Source organism: Heloderma suspectum, chromosome 1, assembly GCF_057233095.1.
Source record: "Heloderma suspectum isolate Gila_16-S chromosome 1, 16-S_ref, whole genome shotgun sequence".
Lineage (NCBI taxonomy): Eukaryota > Metazoa > Chordata > Lepidosauria > Squamata > Helodermatidae > Heloderma > Heloderma suspectum.
The window spans coordinates 372,178,625-372,200,282 of NC_139458.1; the positions used below are offsets into that span (position 1 = coordinate 372,178,625).

Here is a 21,658-nt window from a genome sequence, read left to right on the forward strand (position 1 = left end):
AGATTCCTTTCCTTGTCTAAGGTACAGAGTAAAGCCTTTGCATTTAATAAGGGGAAACAGGAATGTTGCCGGATGTCCTTGTTCACACACACGTGTGAATTTGCATATGTATAAGTGCTCCAAACAAACTCGGAAATATTGGGAACTTTTCAGAGATATGGTACACACACAGCAGATTATACACTGTACTTTGACAAAAGTGGGGAGATTAACTTAAGGGTGCTGGCAGTTGAAATAAAGAAGGTTTGTTCTGCCATATATACAGAAAGAAAAAGATTGATTAGTACAACACCCCCTAGCATTATCAACTGTCATTAGACAGGTCCCCAGAGACCTGACATTTATACATATCCTCATACATCTCCCCAAGACTTATCTTGTGACACAGGCTTTCCCTGAAGTATGACCCAGTCAGCTGTGATCTGTAACACACAGCAGAAGTGCAGTTTATTATTGTGTAGTTTTATTGTTGTATGTTATTGTAGTTTTGGTGGTACAATACTGTATCTTCACTACTTTGAATTTATTAATGTCAAAATTCAGAGAATACCTTTGTAATCTCATAGAAACATAGGATAGTAGGGTTGGAAGGGGCCTATAACACCGAGTCCAACTCCTTACTCAATGCAGGAATCCAAGTAAAAGTATCCCTGACAGATGGCTGTCCAGCCTTGTCTTGAATGCCTCCAGTGCGGGAGAGCCCACCACCTCCCTAGGTAATTGGTTCCATTGTCATATTGCTCTAACAGTCAGGAAGTTTTTCCTGAAGTTCAGTCAGAATCTGGCTTCCTGTAACTTGAGGCCATTATTCCGTGTCCTGCACTCTGGGATGATGGAGAAGAGATCCTGGCCTTCCTCTCTGTGACAACCTTTCAAGTACTTGAAGAGCGCTATCATATCTCCCTTCAATCTTCTCAAGGCTAAACATGCCCAATTCTTTCAGTCTCTCCTCTTAGGGCTTTGTTTCCAGTCCCCTGATCATCTTTGTTGCTTTCCTCTGAACCCTCTCCAGTTTGTCTGCATCCTTAAAGTGTGGTGCCCAGAACTGGACACAGTAGTCCAGATGAGGCCTAACCAGTGCTGAATAGAGGGGAACTAGTACTTCCCGGGATTTGGAAGCTGCGCTTCTATTAATGCAGCCCAAAAGGGCATTTGCCTTTTTTGCAGCCACATCACATTGTTGGCTCATATTCAGCTTGTGATCGACAACAGTTCCAAGATCTTTCTCACTTGTAGCATTGTTGAGCCAAGTATCCCCCATCTTATAACCGTGCATTTGGTTTATTTTTCCTAGGTGCAGAACTTGGCATTTAATCCCTTTTAAATGTAATTCTGTTGTTTTCAGCCCAGCACTCCAGTCTATCCAGATCACTTTGAATTTTGTCTCTGTCTTCCAGGGTAATAGCTATCCTGCCCAATTTTGTGTCATCTGCAAATTTGATCAGCATTCCCTGCACCTCCTCCTCCAAGTCATTAATAAAAATGTTGAAGAGCACTGGGCCCAGGACTGAGCCCTGCGGTACCCTGCTCGTTACCTCTCCCCAGTTTGAGAAGATCTTATACTTCAAACAGGATAGAAATACCATCTGCCTGTCTGTATATCTTTTGTGTATCTTCAAGCAGTTTACATATAAATTGGTTTTATTCTCACCTATTTTTACAGTTCCAGCTTTGTTTTTAAATACTCTGTAAATGTTTTATAGTGTTTTAAGCGTGTAGCAGTACCTTTTACCTGCACCTTTGGTATGCAATTTTAAGCTATGTTTTATAAATTTCTGTAGGATTTGATATACCTTGTCCTTTCATCATTGCTATCGACGTATTAAATTTGCACATTGTCCTGATCTTGTACTTTTATCTGGTTTTAATGGTCCTCTTTGTTCAACCTCAAATACAGTGGCAACCACCCAGCACTCACTGAAAGAATGGCTGTTTCTTCTTCATACTCTCTGTGTGTCACACATATGGGCTGTGCACCTGTGCGGAGCCCTATTTGGGAAACTTCTATAGCTGAGGAATTTTTGGTGCGAATGGTTTCCCACCCTCCCAGTGTGCATGTCCCTGGTGGGTTCCTGCTTACTCCCTCAGTTCTCTTTTGACCACCATTGTGGTAGTTCAGTAAGCAAAATTTCTGTGAAGTGCTCAGATTTTATTCTGTCTTTTTTTCTACTGCTGTCATTATTTCAGTCTTTTACCTGTTTCTTTTTCCCCCCTGCGATCTTCACAATTGCCTTATCGCCTCTGGGTATATGGCCCTCTGGGCCCCTTTCCACAATGTATCAGTCAGGAGCGCCCTAGTTGCCTCTTGCAGTCCCCACCAATAGCCAACTCAGGACACAGACGACGAGGAATTCCTTCCGAGACTTTATTCCTTTATTACTTTATGACTCTTTCAGATACTAATCACTAGCGACAAAGCAAGCAACAGCACTGGGGAAAGATAGCAGAGTAGCCTAAGCTCCAGGTAAGGCAGTTGGTCCCCGTTTGAAGGAGAACCACGGGAAGACCCTGAACTTATGGGCTAGGGAGAGATCCTCCCTCTTTCCCTTGGGTCCTTGGGACGCGACCGTTGTTTAAGCACCAAATGAGCACTATGCCTCATTTCTATGCCCTCCATCTGTCGTCGCTCACTGCGTTTGCGCCGAGCATCCAGCAAGCCCCCCTCCAGCGCTCTCTCACTGCCAGGGTCACTATCTATCCCAGGAATGCTGGCAGGAGGAATCTCTGCCAGCTGCTGTGCTTGTGAGAGATGAGCGAGCTCCTCTCCCACGGATTGCTGTTCCTCCTCAGAATCAGAACTGCTCTGGGGCTCTAGTGGCTCAGTTTCCACCCTGACATCATCCATTGTGGAAGTGAGCTAAAACCCACAGATGGCCATTCCCTCTGCCTCTTTTTCTTTGGAGAGGGGCACAAGTTGGATGCCTGTGTACATTGCCAGGCTTTTATGAAGCAGGCATTGGTCTGACAAACTTTGTGCTGTGTTGTGGAGGAAGGCACTTGAAACCATGGAAGTGCTGGGGTAGCCTATGCCCTAGGCATCAACTGACCCATCAGAGGGTCTGTCGAAAGCGGTATCATCGCTGCAACGTGTACAAGTGTCAGGGTCTATCTTGCCCCCCCCCCCCATCAGACCCTAGCTACAGGCCAAAGTGACTTACCCACAACTGGGTGCTCACAGAGCCAATCTGACCCACCCATACTTGGGTGGTCTACAAGCCAACATAACCCACCCACACCTGAGCAGTCATTGACACGATCTTTGGCAAAGAAATTGTCAAAGATGTCCAGAACCCCAAAATCTTCTGAGCCTAAAATGGAGGGAAAAGAAGGACTCTAAGAAAGAGGCTAAATTGGTACTGAGGCAATCAGCATCAACTGCACCAGTGTGAGTCCCTACTCCACCACTACTACTACTGAATTCACCGATACAACAGATAGTTACCAATTCAAGACCCAATCCCGATTGCATCTACATTGGAGGGCAAAATCACAGACACTTCTCTGACACTGCAGCTGACTTGACCGATGACTGGTTGTCGATATTGATCTCCTTCATATGGGAAGCCATCTACACGGTGTGCTGGGTCTCCAGACTTGATGTTTTTCGGGTACTGGGCATGAAGGGAACATGCCCCTAGATGATACAAGCAGACCAGGTATCAGTCCCAGTCACTGTTTTCTGAATGGGATAGACAGTCTGATTGGGATATACCTCACAGGAGACCTCAAGTCTGGGAAGATCAGCTCAGGGAAGACCCTAGGAAGAAGTATTATTACAACTGCCTGGATTATCCTTGGGCTGATCTTTGTGAGCGCCAACATGCACCTTTGGCCATTGTCTCAAGGCCTCTTGATGATGAATGCTTTTTAACACTCTCCTGAGGCCTTTGTCAGTACCTGTCCAGCCAACACAGATAGCTCCCCTGCCTTCAGCCATGCTACCCTCACCAAGTGCTTTATATCTACTGTCCCCGGTGGACACTTCTCACTATGATTGAGCCCTTGGCAGTATGGCCTGTGCCTGATACCATTCAGGTGGTACTCTTTCAACAGCTTACTATAGCTGTGGCCATGCCTCTATCTAGTATGGATGGGTATAAGTCTGATTTGATATCACACTCTTCTTTAGCACCTTCCATCTTGTCCCTGACATTGCAGTGGGTGCCCAGGGCCCGGCTTCTCCATTTGAAGATTTGGGGCAATTTTCAGACCAGGTCCTTCGCATGGCTCAATTCTTGGGATTGGAAACACAGCAACTGGTCTCTAGGATCCAGTGTTTGATGACACAGTTTCATACTGAGATCTGTGCTCTGGTGGTAATCCCACTTCTTTCTACACTGTTTCCGACTATCCAGCAGTCTTGGCAGGCCCCGTCATTGATGCCTTCCACATCTAAGAGGCTGGAAGGCGCGTATTACATCCAGGAGAAGGATGTGGTGTTTCTGTTCAGACACTCTGCTCCCAACTCTTTAATCTTCAAAACTTCTCAGGACAACTCTTGAAAGCATGGGCAAGGTCAGCAATTAGATTTAATGGGTAGGAAAATCTATTCCTCTGCTGCTTTGGACCTCAAGGTTTCCAACTATCAGGTGTGATAGCCCACCATCAGTTGTTTTTGTGGGAGAAAGTGGGGAACTTGCTTGATCACTTTCCTGAGGACAAGGGAGATTTGGCCCGGGTTTTTTTAGAGTGAGGCTATGTGCCTTTCCAGACAACAAATTAATACTTCCCAGCACCAAGTTGACTACAATGCCAAAGCCATGGTTTGGCACAGTGAGATTGATATGGCATGCCTGGCTGAGGTCTGCAGGGTTGTCTCAAGAGAACCGATCCCATATTGAAGATCTACCCTTTGACAGGCAATAATTATTCAGTGCAATGACTGACGAGGCCATGGACTCAGTACAAAAGGCGAAAAACACTGTGCCATAGATGGTTGGGCCACCCACCCACCCAGTACAAACAATGCCAATGGTCTTATCTGTTCTCCTATCCTTACCAGCAACAGTCTGGAGCTGGGCAGGCTTACAGATGTCTGACTTCTGCACCAAAAAAACACAATATTTGCCACCCAGGTTTTGTGCACCTGCATGGGAGAGGTGATTGGGTAGCAAACATCACCTTTGACTCCCTGTCCCTTCTATCTTTGTTCCTCTGCTCTTTGCCCCATCTTTGGAACTCATTGTCTTCTTTCTTACCAGCCTGGACCAGCATAATATTGGACTCTTGGGTCCACTCCATCATACAGAGGGGAGACAGGATTGAGTTCAATGCCCTGCCTCCTCTCAGTGTTGTTTGACCGACGGACCCTTCATCAGCACTCCAGACCAAAGAAGACATGGTCTTGGTGAAATGGGCAATAATGCATGAACCATCACATTGGCTTCACAATGGCTTCTCTTCGAGATACCAAAAATGGGTGGAGGGATTTGTCCATTCCTGGATCTCTGGGATGTGAATTCCTTCCTAATATCTAAGAAGTTCTGTATGGTATGGCTACCTTTGATCCTTCTGCTGGTTTTCAAGGGAGACTGTTTCACGTTAGTCATTGCCATTCCTGCAGCATGGGGATGATGTGGGCGCCTGTTTCGTTCTGCAAATGTGCCAGACCGCCAGTGCCTGCACCCCCCAAGCTATGCCCGCTGGTCCCTCTTCCCCACTCTCTGGTCCCTGGACCTCCCTCCTGCACTCGGCGATCGGCCTGCAATTTACCCAGACCCATCTGCCTGTGCACTGATTGCCATGTTTTTTAAAAACACGTTTTTTAAAAAACAATCGGCAGCATATGCCCATAGACTTCTAAGCAAAATAGTGCCATGAATCTGAGTATATGGGAGATTCACAGCACTTTTTGTGTATAAGTCTGTGTGCCCACATAGACTTATATGCAAAAAGTTCTGTGAATCTCCCACATACATAAGATTCATGGAGCTATTTTGCATATAAGTCTATGGGCATAGACTGCCAATCACCATGTTTTTTAAAAACATGGCAATCGGTATGGTGGTGGACGGGTCTGGGTAAGTTGTGGGTCGGTCGCCAAGTGCGAGAGGGGCTTGAATGCAGCCCGGGGACCAGCAAGCTGGGGCAGGGGCTGGGTAGGCTCCCGGAGAACCGGGGGGGGGGGGCATCCATCCCTACTGCAGCATCCTCCATCTCGCAACCTGACCATTGATCCTCCCCTTTTGTAATGGGTTGCCCATTGTGGGCTGTTGACAGTACAAAGACAATGGTGGGCTACAGAGGCCATGAGACATCAATTTGTTGGAGTTGATGTCCATTGACAAGACACTCAGAGCTTTCAAGCTGGACTTAGCTGGTTGAGTTGGTCAGGTGGTCTCAGACAATGTGACTATTGTCGCTTACCTGAACAAGCAGGGAGGAATACCATTTGGTCCCCTTGTTGATCTCACCATTCAGATTTTCCATTGGTGTCCCCTGTTGGATTCGACTAGTGGCGCTCATGTGGCCGGTACAGACAATCAGATCAGATCAGTTTAATGTTCCTGGCCTCCCATGAGTAGGAGATGGACAGAAGGGTGCTGGCAGATTTCTTCCTAAGCTGGGGCACACCAACAGTGGATTTATTCCCATGGAGCGACAATGACATTTGCTTAGTGTTCTGCAGCAGAGTGGGTCTGGATCCGAGGTACATAGGGAACAACTTTGTCTTCACATGGGAAGGTCTGTTGTTGTATCTCTTTCCTCCTTTCCCCTTGATAACCAATCTAGCGAAGGTTGAAACAGACAGAATGAACTGTATTCTGATCACACTGTGGTGGCTGAGGAAACCCTGGTCTGCCCCCCTTCTCCGTCTAGCACAGGACAACTATATTTGACTGCTGATGATTGTAAGGGAAAGCAGAGGGCAGTGTGATTCAGCTGAACCACTCTTGGTCTGTTGCCACCACCCTTCTCTGGCACCACACCTGAGGATGGAGGGAATCCCCAGCTAGACCACCCCCTGAGTGCGAGGAGTAGAGACCAAACCGGTTCTCTCAATTCCTTGAGTCCAGAACAAAGAAAAATTAGTAGCACCAACCGCAAAGCTACACTGGATTCAGCACTGACCCAGATGGAAATAGTAGCACAATTCTTAGAGGTAGATAGTTTATTTACAAATGAGGGAAAGGTGGTTAGGAAGGGTACAATAACAAGTGAATTGCAAAGAAGATATACAGTGCATCAAACAGTTGGAAACCCACCCACAGACAAAATAGAAACATGCTAACCGGCCTATGCTATTTACTGGTTGTAAAGGTCTTTAATTATAATCTGCACCAAACCAGAAACCTCTTCCTCAAGACAGGATGAGAACAAAGGACCTTGGGCAAAAAGCCCTCCCCAGATTTTTACTATATCCTGGCCTGACTCTGGTGCTCTCCCCACTCCTTTCTGGAAAGGAGGGTTGAAGAAAGAAGTGGCATGATTCAACCCAGTTGTAGGCACTGTCCCCTCCCTTCAACCCCAAGTGTATATGGCCTTGAGGCCAGAGGTAACTTGCCCAGAGAGAGCACAGCCATATTCTTTGGGTTTCAAAGAGGCAGAGGAACTAGAGATCAAATCGCCAACGTTCGCTGGATCATGGAGAAGAGAATTCCAGAAAAGTGTCTATTTCTGCTTCATTGATTATGCTAAAGCCTTTGATTGTGTGGATCACAACAAACTCTGGCAAATTCTTAAAGAGATGGGAGTACCAGACCACCTTACCTGTCTCCTGAGAAACCTGTACAAGGGTCAAGAAGCAACAGTAAGAACCAGACATGGAACAACCGATTGGTTCAAAATTGGGAAAGGAGTACGACAAGGCTGCATATTGTCGCTCTGCTTATTTAACTTATATGCAGAGTACATCATGAGAAACTCTGGGTTGGATGAATCAGGTCGGAATTAAGATTGCCGGGAGAATTATCAACAACCTCAGATACGCAGATGATACACCCTAATGGCAGAAAGTGAAGAGGATCTAAAGAGCCTCTTGTTGAGGGTGAAAGTGGAGAGTGCAAAAGCTGGTTTGAAACTCAACATTAAAAAAACGAAGGTCATGGCATCTGGCCCCATCACTTCCTGGCATATAGAAGGGGACGAAATGGAAGCAGTGACAGATTTTACTTTCTTGGGCTCCAAGATCACCGCAGACGGTGACTGTAGCCATGAAATTAAAAGACGCTTGCTCCTTGGGAGGAAAGCTATGGCAAACCTAGGCAGCATAGTAAGAAGCAGAGACATCACCTTGCCAACAAAGGTTCGTCTAATCAAAGCTATGGTTTTCTCAGTAGTAACATATGGCTGTGAGAGCTGGACTATAAGGAAGGCTGAGCGCCAAAGAATTGATGCTTTCGAACTGTGGTGCTGGAGAAGACTCTTACGAGTCCCCTGGACTACAAGGAGGTCAAATCAGTCAGTCCTAAAGGAAATCAACCCTGAGTGCTCATTGGAAGGACAGATACTGAAGCTGAAATATTTTGGCCACCTAATGCGAAGAGAAAACTCCCTGGAAAAGATCCTGATGCTGGGAAAGATTGAAGGCAAAAGGAGAAGGGGACGGCAGAGGATGAGATGGCTAGATAGCATCACCGATGCAATGAATATGAACTTCAGCACACTCTGGGAGAGAGCATAGGACAGGAAGGCCTGGCGTGCTATGGTCTATGGGGTCACGAAGAGTCGGACACAACTTAACGACTGAACAACAACAAGACTCATCCTCCCCTCAGGTGTCACAAAGTCTCTGTCCCAGCATCCTCCCTTCTTAGGCCCTGCACAGACCAGCAATCTCTAACCCACACAATATAAAATGAATATCACAATAAAAAAAAAGCATGGAGTCACTCTGCTTCTTTACAATGATCCCAAATCTACTCACTTGGGATCATGGGAAAGTTCGACACCCAGATGTTCACACACTCCTAATGACTGCATGGAGGATTTGATGATCAGTACCATCAGCTTCATCCTGCCTTCAGTACACAGGATCTTTGATGCTGCTTGTAAGCATTCCACGAGACATTCTTATGCCTGGAAGTGGGTGGTTTTCTGTTTTTTCACCACTATTGATGGCTTTGAACCTATAAGGTGCCCCCCTGCACCAAGTTCTGCAGTTCCTCCTTTCTCTATTTGAAAAGGATCTGAAGCTTTCTTCTATTCAAGTATATCTTGCAGCCATCTCGGGCTCTCATCTTCCTGTTGAAGGTTTTTCGGTGTTCTCTCATCTATTGGCTAAGTAGTTCCTTCATGGAATTCAGCATCTTGTACTTCCAGTCCAATGTACAGGACCATGTTAAAGCCTGTAATGTGATGGACAGGTTCCAACAACCAAGCCCTTCAAACTACTTGCAACAGTGGATCTCTGCCTCCTCTTCTTCAAAACGGCATTTCTAGTAGCTGTGACTTGGACCAGGCACACCAGTTAGGGATGGGCAAATGAGCAGTGTTCAAGATCGGGGCCAATGAGACAACTCTGCAGCTTGAGCAGCAATTGAACATGACATTTGAGCATCTTTCCCCATTCAATTTGTGCAGATTTACTAAATGTATGCAAACTTACTAAATTTCCTCCATAGACTAAAGTGGAGCTGATTCAGTATACAGGGGAAATTGGAGCAAATTTGGAAACTGGTGCAAATTTGGGAGATTTGTGTACATTTAGGAAATTTGTGCAAATTGAACGCAAGTATATTTGGCAGTCTACAAACATTTTCAGTGGGCATGTTCTTGCGCTCACATTTGAACTTGAAAACAAGGCGTGCTCACATTTGCAAGAAAAACTGAAATTCTCATACATCCCTAGTGCCAGTGAATTGTGCACACTGCGTGTGGACAACCCTATCTTGCTTTTCACTGGGGTTAGCTGATTCTTCATCTGGATGTCAGTTTTCTGCCTAAAGTGGTGTTGGAGTTTCACCTCAATCTGAATGTGATTCTTCCTGTCTTCTTTTCTTCTCTTTCCACTCCAGTTGAGTTGACACTTCACACCTTCGACATTTGTCAGGCACTAGCTTTTTATAAGTCATGGTCTGAACCTTTCAGACAGTCTCCACGTCTGTTCATCTCTTATGGCAGTAAGAACAAGGGTCTTCCCATCTCCACACAATGTTTTGTTTCGTGGGTCATCCAGACGATATGGCTTACGTTTGAGCTGCTGAAGAACGAGCTCAGTCAACTTGTGTGATGGCTACATTGGTAGCATTTTACAAGGGAATCGCTATTCCAGGCTCTGTAGGGCTGCAACCTGGTCCAAACTTTTGACATTCATCCACCACTACCAACTAGACCAGAGTTGACTGCGTGTTTGGACATGCTGTCCACTATATTGCAACAGACACCAACCTTCCTTCAGTAAGCTAGCTTGCTACTCGCCCATATGCATGATGCACAGAGACCACAAAGAAGAAAGACAGGTTGTTAACATCTAAATGTAGTTCTCAAGTGTATTCACACAACCCACCCACAGTCCCCACTTTGGTGTCAATGTTGATCTTGGTTCCCAGGCTACAATAGTCTCAAGGAACTGAGGGAATAAGCGGGAATCTGCCAGGGACATGCACACTGGGATGGTGGGGGAAGGTTCCTGCAGAAAATTCCTCAGCTATAGAAGTTTCCTGAATGGGACTTCATGCAGGCACTGAGCCCATATGTGTGAATGTACAGATGACTACTCGAAGCACTACTGTTACAAGTAAGCTACCTGTCCTTCTCTCAGCTCCACCCACCCATGTTCCCATTTGGTAGAAATAAATAAGTGTTGGTGGAGGAGCAGCCCACTGATATGAGGAGCACTGACTGGGAAGACAGTGATGGGGTCCTGTGCTGAGGGCAGCTTCAAACATGAAGCTACTAGCCTGAGTGGTTCAGTTTCTTTCTTTGAAAGCCTTCAAAGATTGTTGTTCAGTCGTTCAGTCCTGTCCGACCCTTCGTGACCCCATGGACCATAGCACGCCAGGCCTTCCTGTCCTGAGCTCTCTCCCGGAGCATGCTCAAGTTCATATTCATTGCGTCGGTGATGCTATCTAGCCATCTCATCCTCTGCCGTCCCCTTCTCCTTATGCCTTCAGTCTTTCCCAGCATCAGGGTCTTTTCTATTGAGCTTTCTCTTCGCATTAGGTGGCCAAAATAGTTGAGCTTGAGCTTCAGTATCTGTCCTTCCAATGAGCACTCGGGGTTGATTTCCTTCAGGATTGACTGATTGGACCTCCTTGCAGTCCAGGGGACGCGTAAGAGTCTTCTCCAGCACCACAGTTCGAAAGCATCAATTCTTCGGCGCTCAGCCTTCCTTATAGTCCAGCTCTCACAGCCATACATTACTACTGGGAAAACCATAGCTTTCATTAGACGGACCTTTGTCGGCAAGGTGATGTCTCTGCTTCTTACTATGCTGTCTAGGTTTGCCATAGCTTTCCTCCCAAGGAGCAAGCGTCTTTTAATTTCATGGCTCCAGACACCGTCTGCGGTGATCTTGGAGCCCAAGAAAATAAAATCCGTCACAGCTTCCATTTCTTCCCCTTCTATATGCCAGGCAGTGATGGGGCCAGATGCCATGATCTTCGTTTTTTTAATGTTGAGTTTCAAACCAGCTTTTGCACACTCCTCTTTCACCCTCAACGAGAGGCTCTTTAGATCCTCTTCGCTTTCTGCCATTGGGGTGGTATCGTCTGCATATCGGAGGTTGTTGATAATTCTCCCAGCAATCTTAATTCCGACCTGTGATTCATCCAACCCGGTGTTTCTCATGATGTACTCTGCATATAAGTTAAATAAGCAGGGTGACAATATGCAGCCTTGTCATACTCCTTTCCCAATTTTGAACCAATCGGTTGTTCCATGTCTGGTTCTTACTGTTGCTTCTTGACCCTCGTACAGGTTTCTCAGGAGACAGGTAAGGTGGTCTGGTACTCCCATCTCTTTAAGAATTTGCCAGAGTTTGTTGTGAGCCACACAATCAAAGACTTTAGCGTAGTCAATGAAGCAGAAATAGACGTTTTTCTGGAATTCTCTTGCTTTCTCCATGATCCAGCGAATGTTGGCGATTTGATCTCTAGTTCCTCTGCTTCTTTGAAACGCAGCTTGTACTTCTGGTAGTTCTTGGTTCGCATACTGCTGAAGCCTAGCTTGTAGGATTTTGAGCATCACCTTGCTGGCATGTGAAATGAGTGCAATTGTGCGGTAGTTTGAACACTCTTTGGCGTTGCCCTTCTTTGGAATTGGAATGTAGCTTCGGTTGCTATACAACCGCCTATCACTCTGCGCCACACGAGGCTCTCCTTCAAAGATAGGATCAGATTAAAAATAAAAATTAATGAATACTATTGCGTGAACAGTCTTAATAAACCTATATCATAGAGAAAGAAAAATATTACATATGCTTTCCATAATCATTTGGAATCTTTACAAAATACTGAAGTTTTGACTTTTTCTATATCCCAGATACAGACATACTTAAACGTTGCAAATGACAGGTTATAGTTCATAAATAGAGCTTTGCTTTGAATAGAATAGTTATTCATTGCAGCAGCGTACCACAGTGTGGCAGTATGCAACATGGTATACGGTAGAGTTTTGATTCCTGAGCTTTATATCAGTGTATCCTTATGCTCTGAGTATTTATTTAGAAGAAAATTCCTATACCATCTTTCCACTTTTGAAAAATGCCCCAAATGGCTGATAATCAGAATGAATTTATAATGATCAAAACTAACTTTAAACAAATTAATACATAAAGCAAATAAAACAGATGGCCCATTAGATATCCGAGTTCTAAACTGTTTAGGGCTTTAGAAGTAATAACCAGCAGTTTGAATTGAACCTGGAAATGAATTGCTAGTCAGTGCAACTGGAGCAGTGAAGGAATCACCTGATCCAGAAGACCAGGCCTCTTAGTTTTGTAAACTGTCTAGAGAATATATGTTGATGGGCAGTCATGTAAATATAATCAAGAATAAACAAATAAAATGAGGGCAGGAACTGGTGTCTGGTGCAGCAAGACTTTTGAAAGTGTTGTATCACAGATTTTACCTCTGCCGAGTGATATCAAGATATAGTTCTAGTATTTAGGAAGCTCTTGGCTGCCAGTTAACTATCTATACTGTTTAAACACTTCAGACAAAGAGTGCACCAGAAATTGCTGGTGGTTGAGTTCAGTTCTGGTTTTGTACTAAGAAGAATTACTAAGGGAAAAATCTTTAGATTTCAATTTTTATAAAATCATCCAAATATTTTCAATAAAACATGCCATCAAAATGCAACCTTTTAGGCTAAAACAATAGTTTGGTTTAAAAGGGAGAGTTCTCTAAGTTTCTTACCCAGTCCTGAATAGTCTGTCCAGCAATAGGTATGCAGACTTGTGAGCCTCTGGATGTTAAGAAGCTGACATGCCCCAAACATCAGAGCATATTTACATAATTTGTACAGTATTACTTCATAGTTTACTATCCCATAGATTTGAGCTCAGGTTAACGTATATCTTTCAGCCTAGATAAGACTGATACTAAAATTTTCTAGAAAAAAAATTACTACTTAAAACCTAACTGTATAAACTTTAGTAAACATCTATATATCAGATTTTATAGTGTTTATACCCTATACAATATTTATTGCCCATTATCAGCCCTTAACTGATAAATGGAACTCTTAGTACACCTTTGACTGTGAGTAATAAAGCAATACAACCCAACACTCTTTTGTATCAAGGAACAGAGATAATGTGTCTGTCTGTTATGTGTAAACCCAGGGGCTCACACAGAGATTGTCAGGGTGGACACTGAGCCCATAGAATCCCAGAGTACTTCTGATTCTGAGGAAGAGCAGCCGCTCCTGGGAGAGGAGCGCGCTCATCCTTCCCAGGGCCAACAGCTGGCAGAGATTCCTCCCACCGGCATTCCTGGCATAGATAGCAGTCCCGGGAGTGAGAGAGCACGGGAAGAAGACTTGCTGGACGCGCGACGCCGACGCAGGGAGCAGCGCCAAATGGAGGGCGCAGAAAGGAGGCGTAGTGCCCGGTTGGCACGCAAACAACAGTTGCGCCCAGAGGATCCAAGGGAAAAGGGGAGGGACTCTCCCTAGCTCATAAGTTCAGGGTCTGCCAGTGATTCTCCTTCAAACGGCGACCAACTGTTCCAACTTAGGGCATAGGTACTTTGCTGCTCATATCTAGTAGCTAACAGTAGAGTTGTTAAGTTGTATAAGAGGAATAAAGCTTTGAAAAGAATCCCTTTGTCTGTGTCTGGACTTGGCTACTGGATTAGACTGAGAGAGGCCGCCAAGGAGCCCTTGACAGAGATAATTAACATCACTTAGTGGAACTGTCCTGTTGCTTTTCACAAATCTGGTGCAACTTGGACAATAATTTGTGGATGAACTCTTTAAAATAGATACCATGTCTTCACTACTGGGGCTGCAACGTTTAGTGGATTAGTCAGTTAGATTAATCGATTACCAGTCCATTTCCGGTCCCGTTTCAGAGTGCTGCTATTAACCTTCAAAGTCCTTAACAGCTTGGGGCGAGGTTATCTGAAGGATTGCCTCCTCCCATATGTGCCTGCCCGAACCTTAAGATCATCCTCAACGGTTCTTCTCTGTGAGCCCCTGCCAAAGGAAGTGAGGTGGGTGGCTACTGGAAGGAGGGCTTTTTCTGCTGTGGCACCGCGGCTGTGGAATGAGCTTCCTAGTGAAGTTCGCCTGGCACCTACACTGTATTCTTTCCAGTGCCAGATGAAGACCTTTTTATTTTCCCAGACATTTTAGCTTTCTAGACTTTCAGCTTTGCTGTTTTTAATCTGTATTTGAAATCCCTGCACTGCTACTAGATTTTATTCTGGTTGTATTGTTATACTGTGGTTTTAATGTTCTATATTTTTATTGTGTGCTGTTTGGTTTTAATTTTTGTGAACCGCCCAGAGAGCTTTGGCTATTGGGCGGTATAGAAATGAAAATAAATAAATAAATAAATAAATAACTATTAAAAGCCTGTTCAACTAAAAGTTGCCCCAACTAACCAGGCACCACATTGTTTAGAATGATTACATTATTTTTTAATATAAATACTTATAAAAACTGAAGATGGCAGGTGCCATCTTAGAAGAGGCACTCCCCACCCCCACTGTCACACACAGGGAATGCCTCTCCCAAGACTGCGCCTGCTACAATACATATGTGTACCATGTGCCCTTTTCTACAGGTTGTATCTAACTCTGCCCATCTGCCAGCACATTGGACACACTGGCCTTTCCCTTGTGCTCCCTCTGTTAGCAGGCTGTTTGGAGGTAGGGCAGGCCTGCAAGCTCCCAGAACATTCAACAACCGTGGACGACATGGTCACTTTCAGAAATCCTTGTCAGAGTGAAACTAGGCAAAAACGGGAAAACTGACAGCACAAAATGATCTTGCTCAAACCCTTTGCATTTCTTCAGGTCAAATCTGAAAGGCCAAGTTTAGTGATAGTAAACTTTAAAAAAATCTTTTTATTTCCAGCACAACAATAACAGCCACAACAACAAAGGGGGGGGGGGAGATCATATTGTAAAACATATCAATATACAGTAATCATTAACATGATTTGATATAGGAAATGGGGGGGGGAATCCTTCTTTTCTCCTGCGTGTGTGTATTTACGTATAGTAATACCAGTCTAATCAAAACTATACTTATTCAGAAGCCCCAGGTTGGGCAAATGCTAACTGAACTATGCAAACATATGCCAGTCTTGAAGTGATCTCCCCCAGTATGATCAAATTACTGATCCAGGTGCAGGACTGGGAATTTCCCAACATTTTGGAAAGGTCACAGTTTTGAATAGCTGAAAGCTTAGCACTCTCTTGATCGGTTTGCCTATCCCAGATCCCTCCTTTTGACATTCACAATGATGCTGGGCAATCTTCATTCTTTTGTTTTCAGCCCAGAGCAGCCATTGACGCCACCTGGGAATCTTCCCTTAGCTTTTTTGTGTCTTTGTAATGTCAGACCTGACTAGGGATGTATGAGAATTCCATCTGGGAGGTGAAAACTCAATGGATTGTTCCAATTTGGCCCTGTGGATTTCATTCCATTTGCCCCCGCTGGCATCACCTCAGTCTGTAGCGGGTTGAGCTAATACATGGATTCTGGGGTTTTTTTTAATGGTGGCAATTTGTGCCATTTTTTTTTGCAGGGGGAAGGGGGATTGAGATGTTATTGCCCCGAGTTATACTTTCTTCAGCTTCCACCTGTTGAAATTGGAAAAAGAAACCCCCTCAGAACATCTCCCTTCACTTTGGTCAGTTGTCCTCACTGACACACAAAGGTTTAGCCCCTTTTTACTCTCTGGGTTAAAGAGGCACCCAATAATTGGTTCCCTCTACCCAATACAGGAGAAGTAATAGGGAAATAGATTTTCTAATAGTAGCTCAATAAGCCAAACACACACATGGGATTTTGTATTAAGAACAAACAAGTAAAATTTTATTAAACACAAGAAGAGTTGTATATTATTATGAGTCAGTGCTTGGTACGCCTTCTAAATCCTGGTTCCCAAAATCCCACCAACTAGATGTAGCCTCTTCAATCCATAAGGCCCTATCTGCCTACTGTCAGCTCTCTCCTTTTATAACCTTAGAATCCTCTCATACACACAAGCCCCTCCCACCTTTCACTTACTCTCACATGTTCTTTTAACTCTAACTTACCTGGGCTACACTTAACAGTGCAAGCACATACATTAATATAACAAGCATATGTTACAGGGATCTTGAAATGTGTTGGGAAGTGTTGAAGCGGAGGATGAAATTGACAATTGACAAGTTCTTTGACAAGTATGGAATATGCCTCTGCTGGGCTAACAAGTATTTTGTGGAGAAGATGAAACTGACAAGGATAATGACAAGAGGGGGAATACCTCTCTGCAGGGCTACAAAGCAGACAGGTAGACTTGTGATTGTGCGCACTTGCGCAAGATCGGCAATAAATTCTTTAAAATAAAATTACACCACCATTGATGCAAATTTCAATATCCCCCAATTTTTTGTGCAAATTACAATTTGCACAAATGGTGGGACCCCGCCCCCTGAGCAAAATATTTCCAGAATTGGAAAAAAATTCTACTGCCGCTTACTAGAACAGAAAAGCTGCGGAATCCCATGGGGCTTAAACAGAACGGAATTTCCAGTGTTGCACATCCGTAGACCTGACATCCTTTGTGTCTTTAAAACCTTTGTAAAAATATTTATTTATTACATTTAGTATAAGAACTCTGGGTCCTCAGTGTCCTTGGTAACCTAATAGGTCCCATTCATGGCTGTTGAACCAGTGACATTTGCCAGAGCGAGAGAGACGCTGGAGTGGCTCTCTTGAGCAGCTGCTCATGTTGCACGCACACGTTCCCCTTTGCTTTGCTGAAGCTATGGGGCTCTGGGTGGCTGAGTTTTTGCAAGATCTGGCTGGCCAAGCTTTCATGAGATCTGGCCAGCTGAGCGCTCGTAAGACCCAGCTGATGGAACTTTTGCGAGAGCCCTATTACCAGGAAGGGGTGCAAGGAGGATGTGTAGGCTGTGGTGGGGAGAAGGAATGTGAGGCGGTGCTGTTCTTGCCTCAGGCAGCGAGAGACCTTGGGCTGGGGCTGACTAGGACCATGCTACAAAAATTACTCAGTTTTCTGGCCTACCTACTCCTGGCAGGATTCCAACCTCCTCCTTGGAGCTTGGCAAACCTCGGAATTCTGTAGCTATCCAAAGCCAGGTACCTCCTCCGCTCACCCTGGACAAGCCCAGATACATCTGTCAAGAGACTCAGGGCTTGTGTGTTTATGACAGAAGTCTCTCTATCTTTCTGTGTATGTATGTGAATCATAGGATCCCCTCCTGCCAAGGTCCCATATTACCAAGGTTAAAAGGTCCCTAAGGGTGCAATCCTATTGATTACACCCTTGATGAGCAGAAGCCCCCAAACTGATAGGAGGAGAGCTCTGGATAGGGGTGAATGCTCCTTCCTTGTTCTCCTCGACCTCTCAACGGCTTTTGATACCGTTGACCATGGTATCCTCCTGGACCGCCTGGAGGGGTTGGGCATTGGAGACACCATACTGCGATAGTTCCAGTCCTTCCTCTCCGGGAGGTACCAGAGGGTAGCACTGGGAGAGGAGGTTTCAGACCCATGGCCACTCACTTGTGGGGTGCCACAGGGTTCCATCCTCTCCCCGATGCTATTTAACATCTATGTGAAGCCTCTGGGGTCTGTCATCAGGAGGTTTGCGGTGCGGTGTCGTCAGTATGTGGATGACACGCAGCTCTACCTCTCATTCAAATCTTCGCCAAGGTTGGCCATAGAATCCCTGTCCAAATGTCTGGAGACGGTGAGTGGCTGGATGGGGAGGAATAAGCTGAAGCTGAACCCTGACAAGAAGACCGAGGTACTTTTGGTAGGAGACAAGAGGAGGCTGGGGGATGTTGACCTGGTGTTGAATGGGGTACGGCTACCCTTGAAAGACCAGGTCCGCAGCCTGGGGGTCATTTTGGACTCCCAGCTGTCCATGGAGGCTCAGGTGTCAGCTGTGAGCCAGACAGCGCTGTATCAACTCCATCTGATACGGCGGCTGTGCCCCTTCCTTCCCGACCATCTGTTCCCATCGGTAGTACATGCCCTGGTCTCCTTTCATTTAGACTACTGTAATGCGCTGTACGTGGGGTTACCCTTGAAGACGGTTTGGAAGCTGCAGCTGGTACAGAACGCAGCGGCTCGCCTGATTAAAGGCAGCCACCGGCGAGATCACATCACTCCAGTGCTGAAGGAGTTGCACTGGTTACCAGTTGTTTTCCGGGCCAAATTCAAGGTGTTGGTTTTGACCTTTAAAACCCTATATGGTTTGGGCCCAGCCTATCTTAAGGAGCACCTCCAACAACACCAGACAGGCCGCTTAACAAGGTCAGCCTTGGATGGCCTTCTCTCTGTCCCATCAGCCAGGACAGCTAGACTGGTGGGGACGAGGGAGAGGGCCTTTTCTGTGGTGGCTCCCACTCTGTGGAACTCCCTCCCTAGGGAACTCCGCCATGCCCCCTCTTTAATGAGCTTCCATTGTGCATTAAAAACGTGGTTGTTCAGGCAGGCATTTGGGGTGGGTTAGGGTATTTTAGAAAACGTTTTTATTGTAGAATTTTATTGTCTTAAAACTGTTTTATTATATGCTGTATATCGCCCAGAGTGGCTGGGTGACCAGCCAGATGGGCGATTAATAAATTTAATAAATAAATAAATAAAACTCGGAGGCATCTGATCTTCCTGTGCAGGGTAGGGGGGAGAAGCAGAGGTGATCTTTACCTCCCTGTCCTCCTGCCCTGTATTTTTCACCAGACAGGCATTTTTACCCATCTAGCGACAGTGTTTTGGAGGGGCAGGGAAGGAACTCATATCCTGGCCTCTCTGGTCTCCCCCCTCCCACCAAAATGCCCCCCCCCCCGAGGCCAGCTGGTGTGGTTTTTTCCATGCCGGCTGCAAGGGGGCAGGGGACAGGTGTCAGATCTCTGACTCCCCATTCCAAGTTTGGAGTACTGTCTCTGAATTTGAAGGGGGAAATCCCCAGTATATGGCCCCTCAGATAATGTCTAGGGGCCACAGGATTGCTCCCTTAATGAATGGTGTCTGACAATGTGTGTAAGGTTATACCCGTGTCTAGAGAGCACCCACATTCCCTGCAGTTTGTTCCAAAGGGTGGATGACTCTGGAGCAGATGTAGATGGCATGGGAGCTTGCACTGTTCTGTTGGTCTTAGTTTTGAGAAGAGGGTCAAGACGACAATAGAATGTTTGTGAGTTGTGAAACAGTACATAAACGCTGCTTGTGCTTGACTTTGCTTTTATGTGCTAATATATATCCTTTAACTTCTTTCTCAGGTCCCATTTTATGTGATGCATACTCTCAGGTTGTGACCAGTTATAGCCTCTGGATAGATAGCATATAATTTCTTTTACCCTTTTTTCCTTGCCAAGACTAGGTAATTTCCCTTCCCTTCTATGTCCTCTTTCCCATCGTTCTGCCCATTCTGTCATATCATTATCTGCTTAACATTGTTAACCCTCATCCTATGCTTGTCCATCCTCTTGGTGGCTGTGGAAGATAAAAATTCCTTATGCAATACTACCATAATTTACTTCAGAGTCCATTAACTGGTTCTAAATCCAGGTAACACTAATGCATTTTTCATGGTATAGCGAACACTACAAATCGTTTTACTGAAACATAGAGTAAGTGGCCAAGAAGGCATAAACTTAGAATCTCAGGGCCTCTTCAGTAACACTTAGATCTTTACTTACAAGAGAACATGAGAAGGCTCAACTGTAAAAGAACTTTATGTCTGCTAGTTAGCTATTTTATGTTGTATTAGAAGAAAAATACACTCAGGCTGCAATTCTACCTGGGAGTAATTTAGTGGGACTTACTTTTGATGTGGTTAGGATTACACAGTCAGTAAATTAATGTTGAACTAAGTGAACATTAATAAATGAGCTAAAATGCTGAAGGTATTTAGAGATATCTGAACTTTTTGTCTTTTCTAGCAAAAAGAGGCTAGAAGAGGATCAAACTACAGTTAAATGGACAAATATATATTCTAGAATTTGTTCATATTTTTATTGCAAATTTGTATAGCTGGGGCTAACATATAGTAAACAGTGCTTATCAGCTTCATACTAGACGTGTTATTTTTCATTATTCTAGGTCACCTCTCACAACAATAAGTTGTCCAGTTGCTGGAACTCACAGGATTATGCCAGTAGTTCGGACTTCAGTAAGTTGTTAATAATTTCATTCAGTTTCAAAGTAATCCCTCAGTTGTTTGAAAAAAAAATCTATAGAACTTTTTAATATACAAAGTATTTACCTCTTTATACACACTATATTATCAGGAGTAGGGATGGGTGAGAAATTCATTTGGTTCGCATTTAAATGCAACTTCCCAAATTTGTCAGATAAGACTACTTCCCAGATATTCTTAAACCAATTCCTCAGTCCAGCATTTGAGTTCTAGTGCCTAGACATGCCACTGTAAGGAACAGTTCAAACAAATCACAGAATCATAGAATAGTAGGGTTGGAAGGGCCATCGAGTCCAACCCCCTGCTCAATGCAGAAATCCAAGTCAGAGCATCCCTGACAGATGGCTGTCCAGCCTCACCTTGAATGCCTCCAGTCTGGGAGAGCCCACTACCGCCCTAGGGAATTGGTTCCATTGTCGTATTGCTCTAACAGTCAGGAAGTTTTTCCTGATGTTCAGCCGGAATCTGGCTTCCTGTAACTTGAGCAAATTATTCTGTGCCCTGCATTCTGGGATGATCGAGAAGAGATCCTGACCTTCCTCTCTGTGACAACCGTTCAAGTACTTGAACAACGCTATCCTATCTCCCCTCAGTCTTCTCTTCTACAGGCTAAACATGCCCAGTTCTTTCAGTCTCTCTTCATAGGGCTTTGTTTCCAGTCCCCTGGTCATATTTGTTGCCCTCCTCTGAACCCTCTCCAACTTGTCTGCACATAAGATTAGTTTAGGGGTGTCAGGATGAAGAGACAAGTGTGCTGCTTGAGGAGTAGGGGTCACTTGGGGATAAGCAATCCAAGAGAGCACCTCAGATCCTTTTTGCCAGAATTTCTGTTGCCTAGCACAGCTCTACCACATGTGGGGGAATGTTTTTTGCACATCGCATCTTCTC

General features: G+C 45.0%; 1 protein-coding gene across 1 annotated transcript in view; it reads left to right on the plus strand.

Moving 5' to 3' along the window:
* LOC146359856 (cation channel sperm-associated auxiliary subunit epsilon-like) overlaps positions 1-21,658 on the plus strand; it is a 201,478-nt gene that overhangs the window by 28,019 nt on the left and 151,801 nt on the right. The window contains exon 4 of the mRNA XM_084828250.1: positions 20,674-20,743. Within this exon, the coding sequence (XP_084684376.1) occupies positions 20,674-20,743 (70 nt within the window). The remainder of the gene's footprint in view (positions 1-20,673; positions 20,744-21,658) is intronic.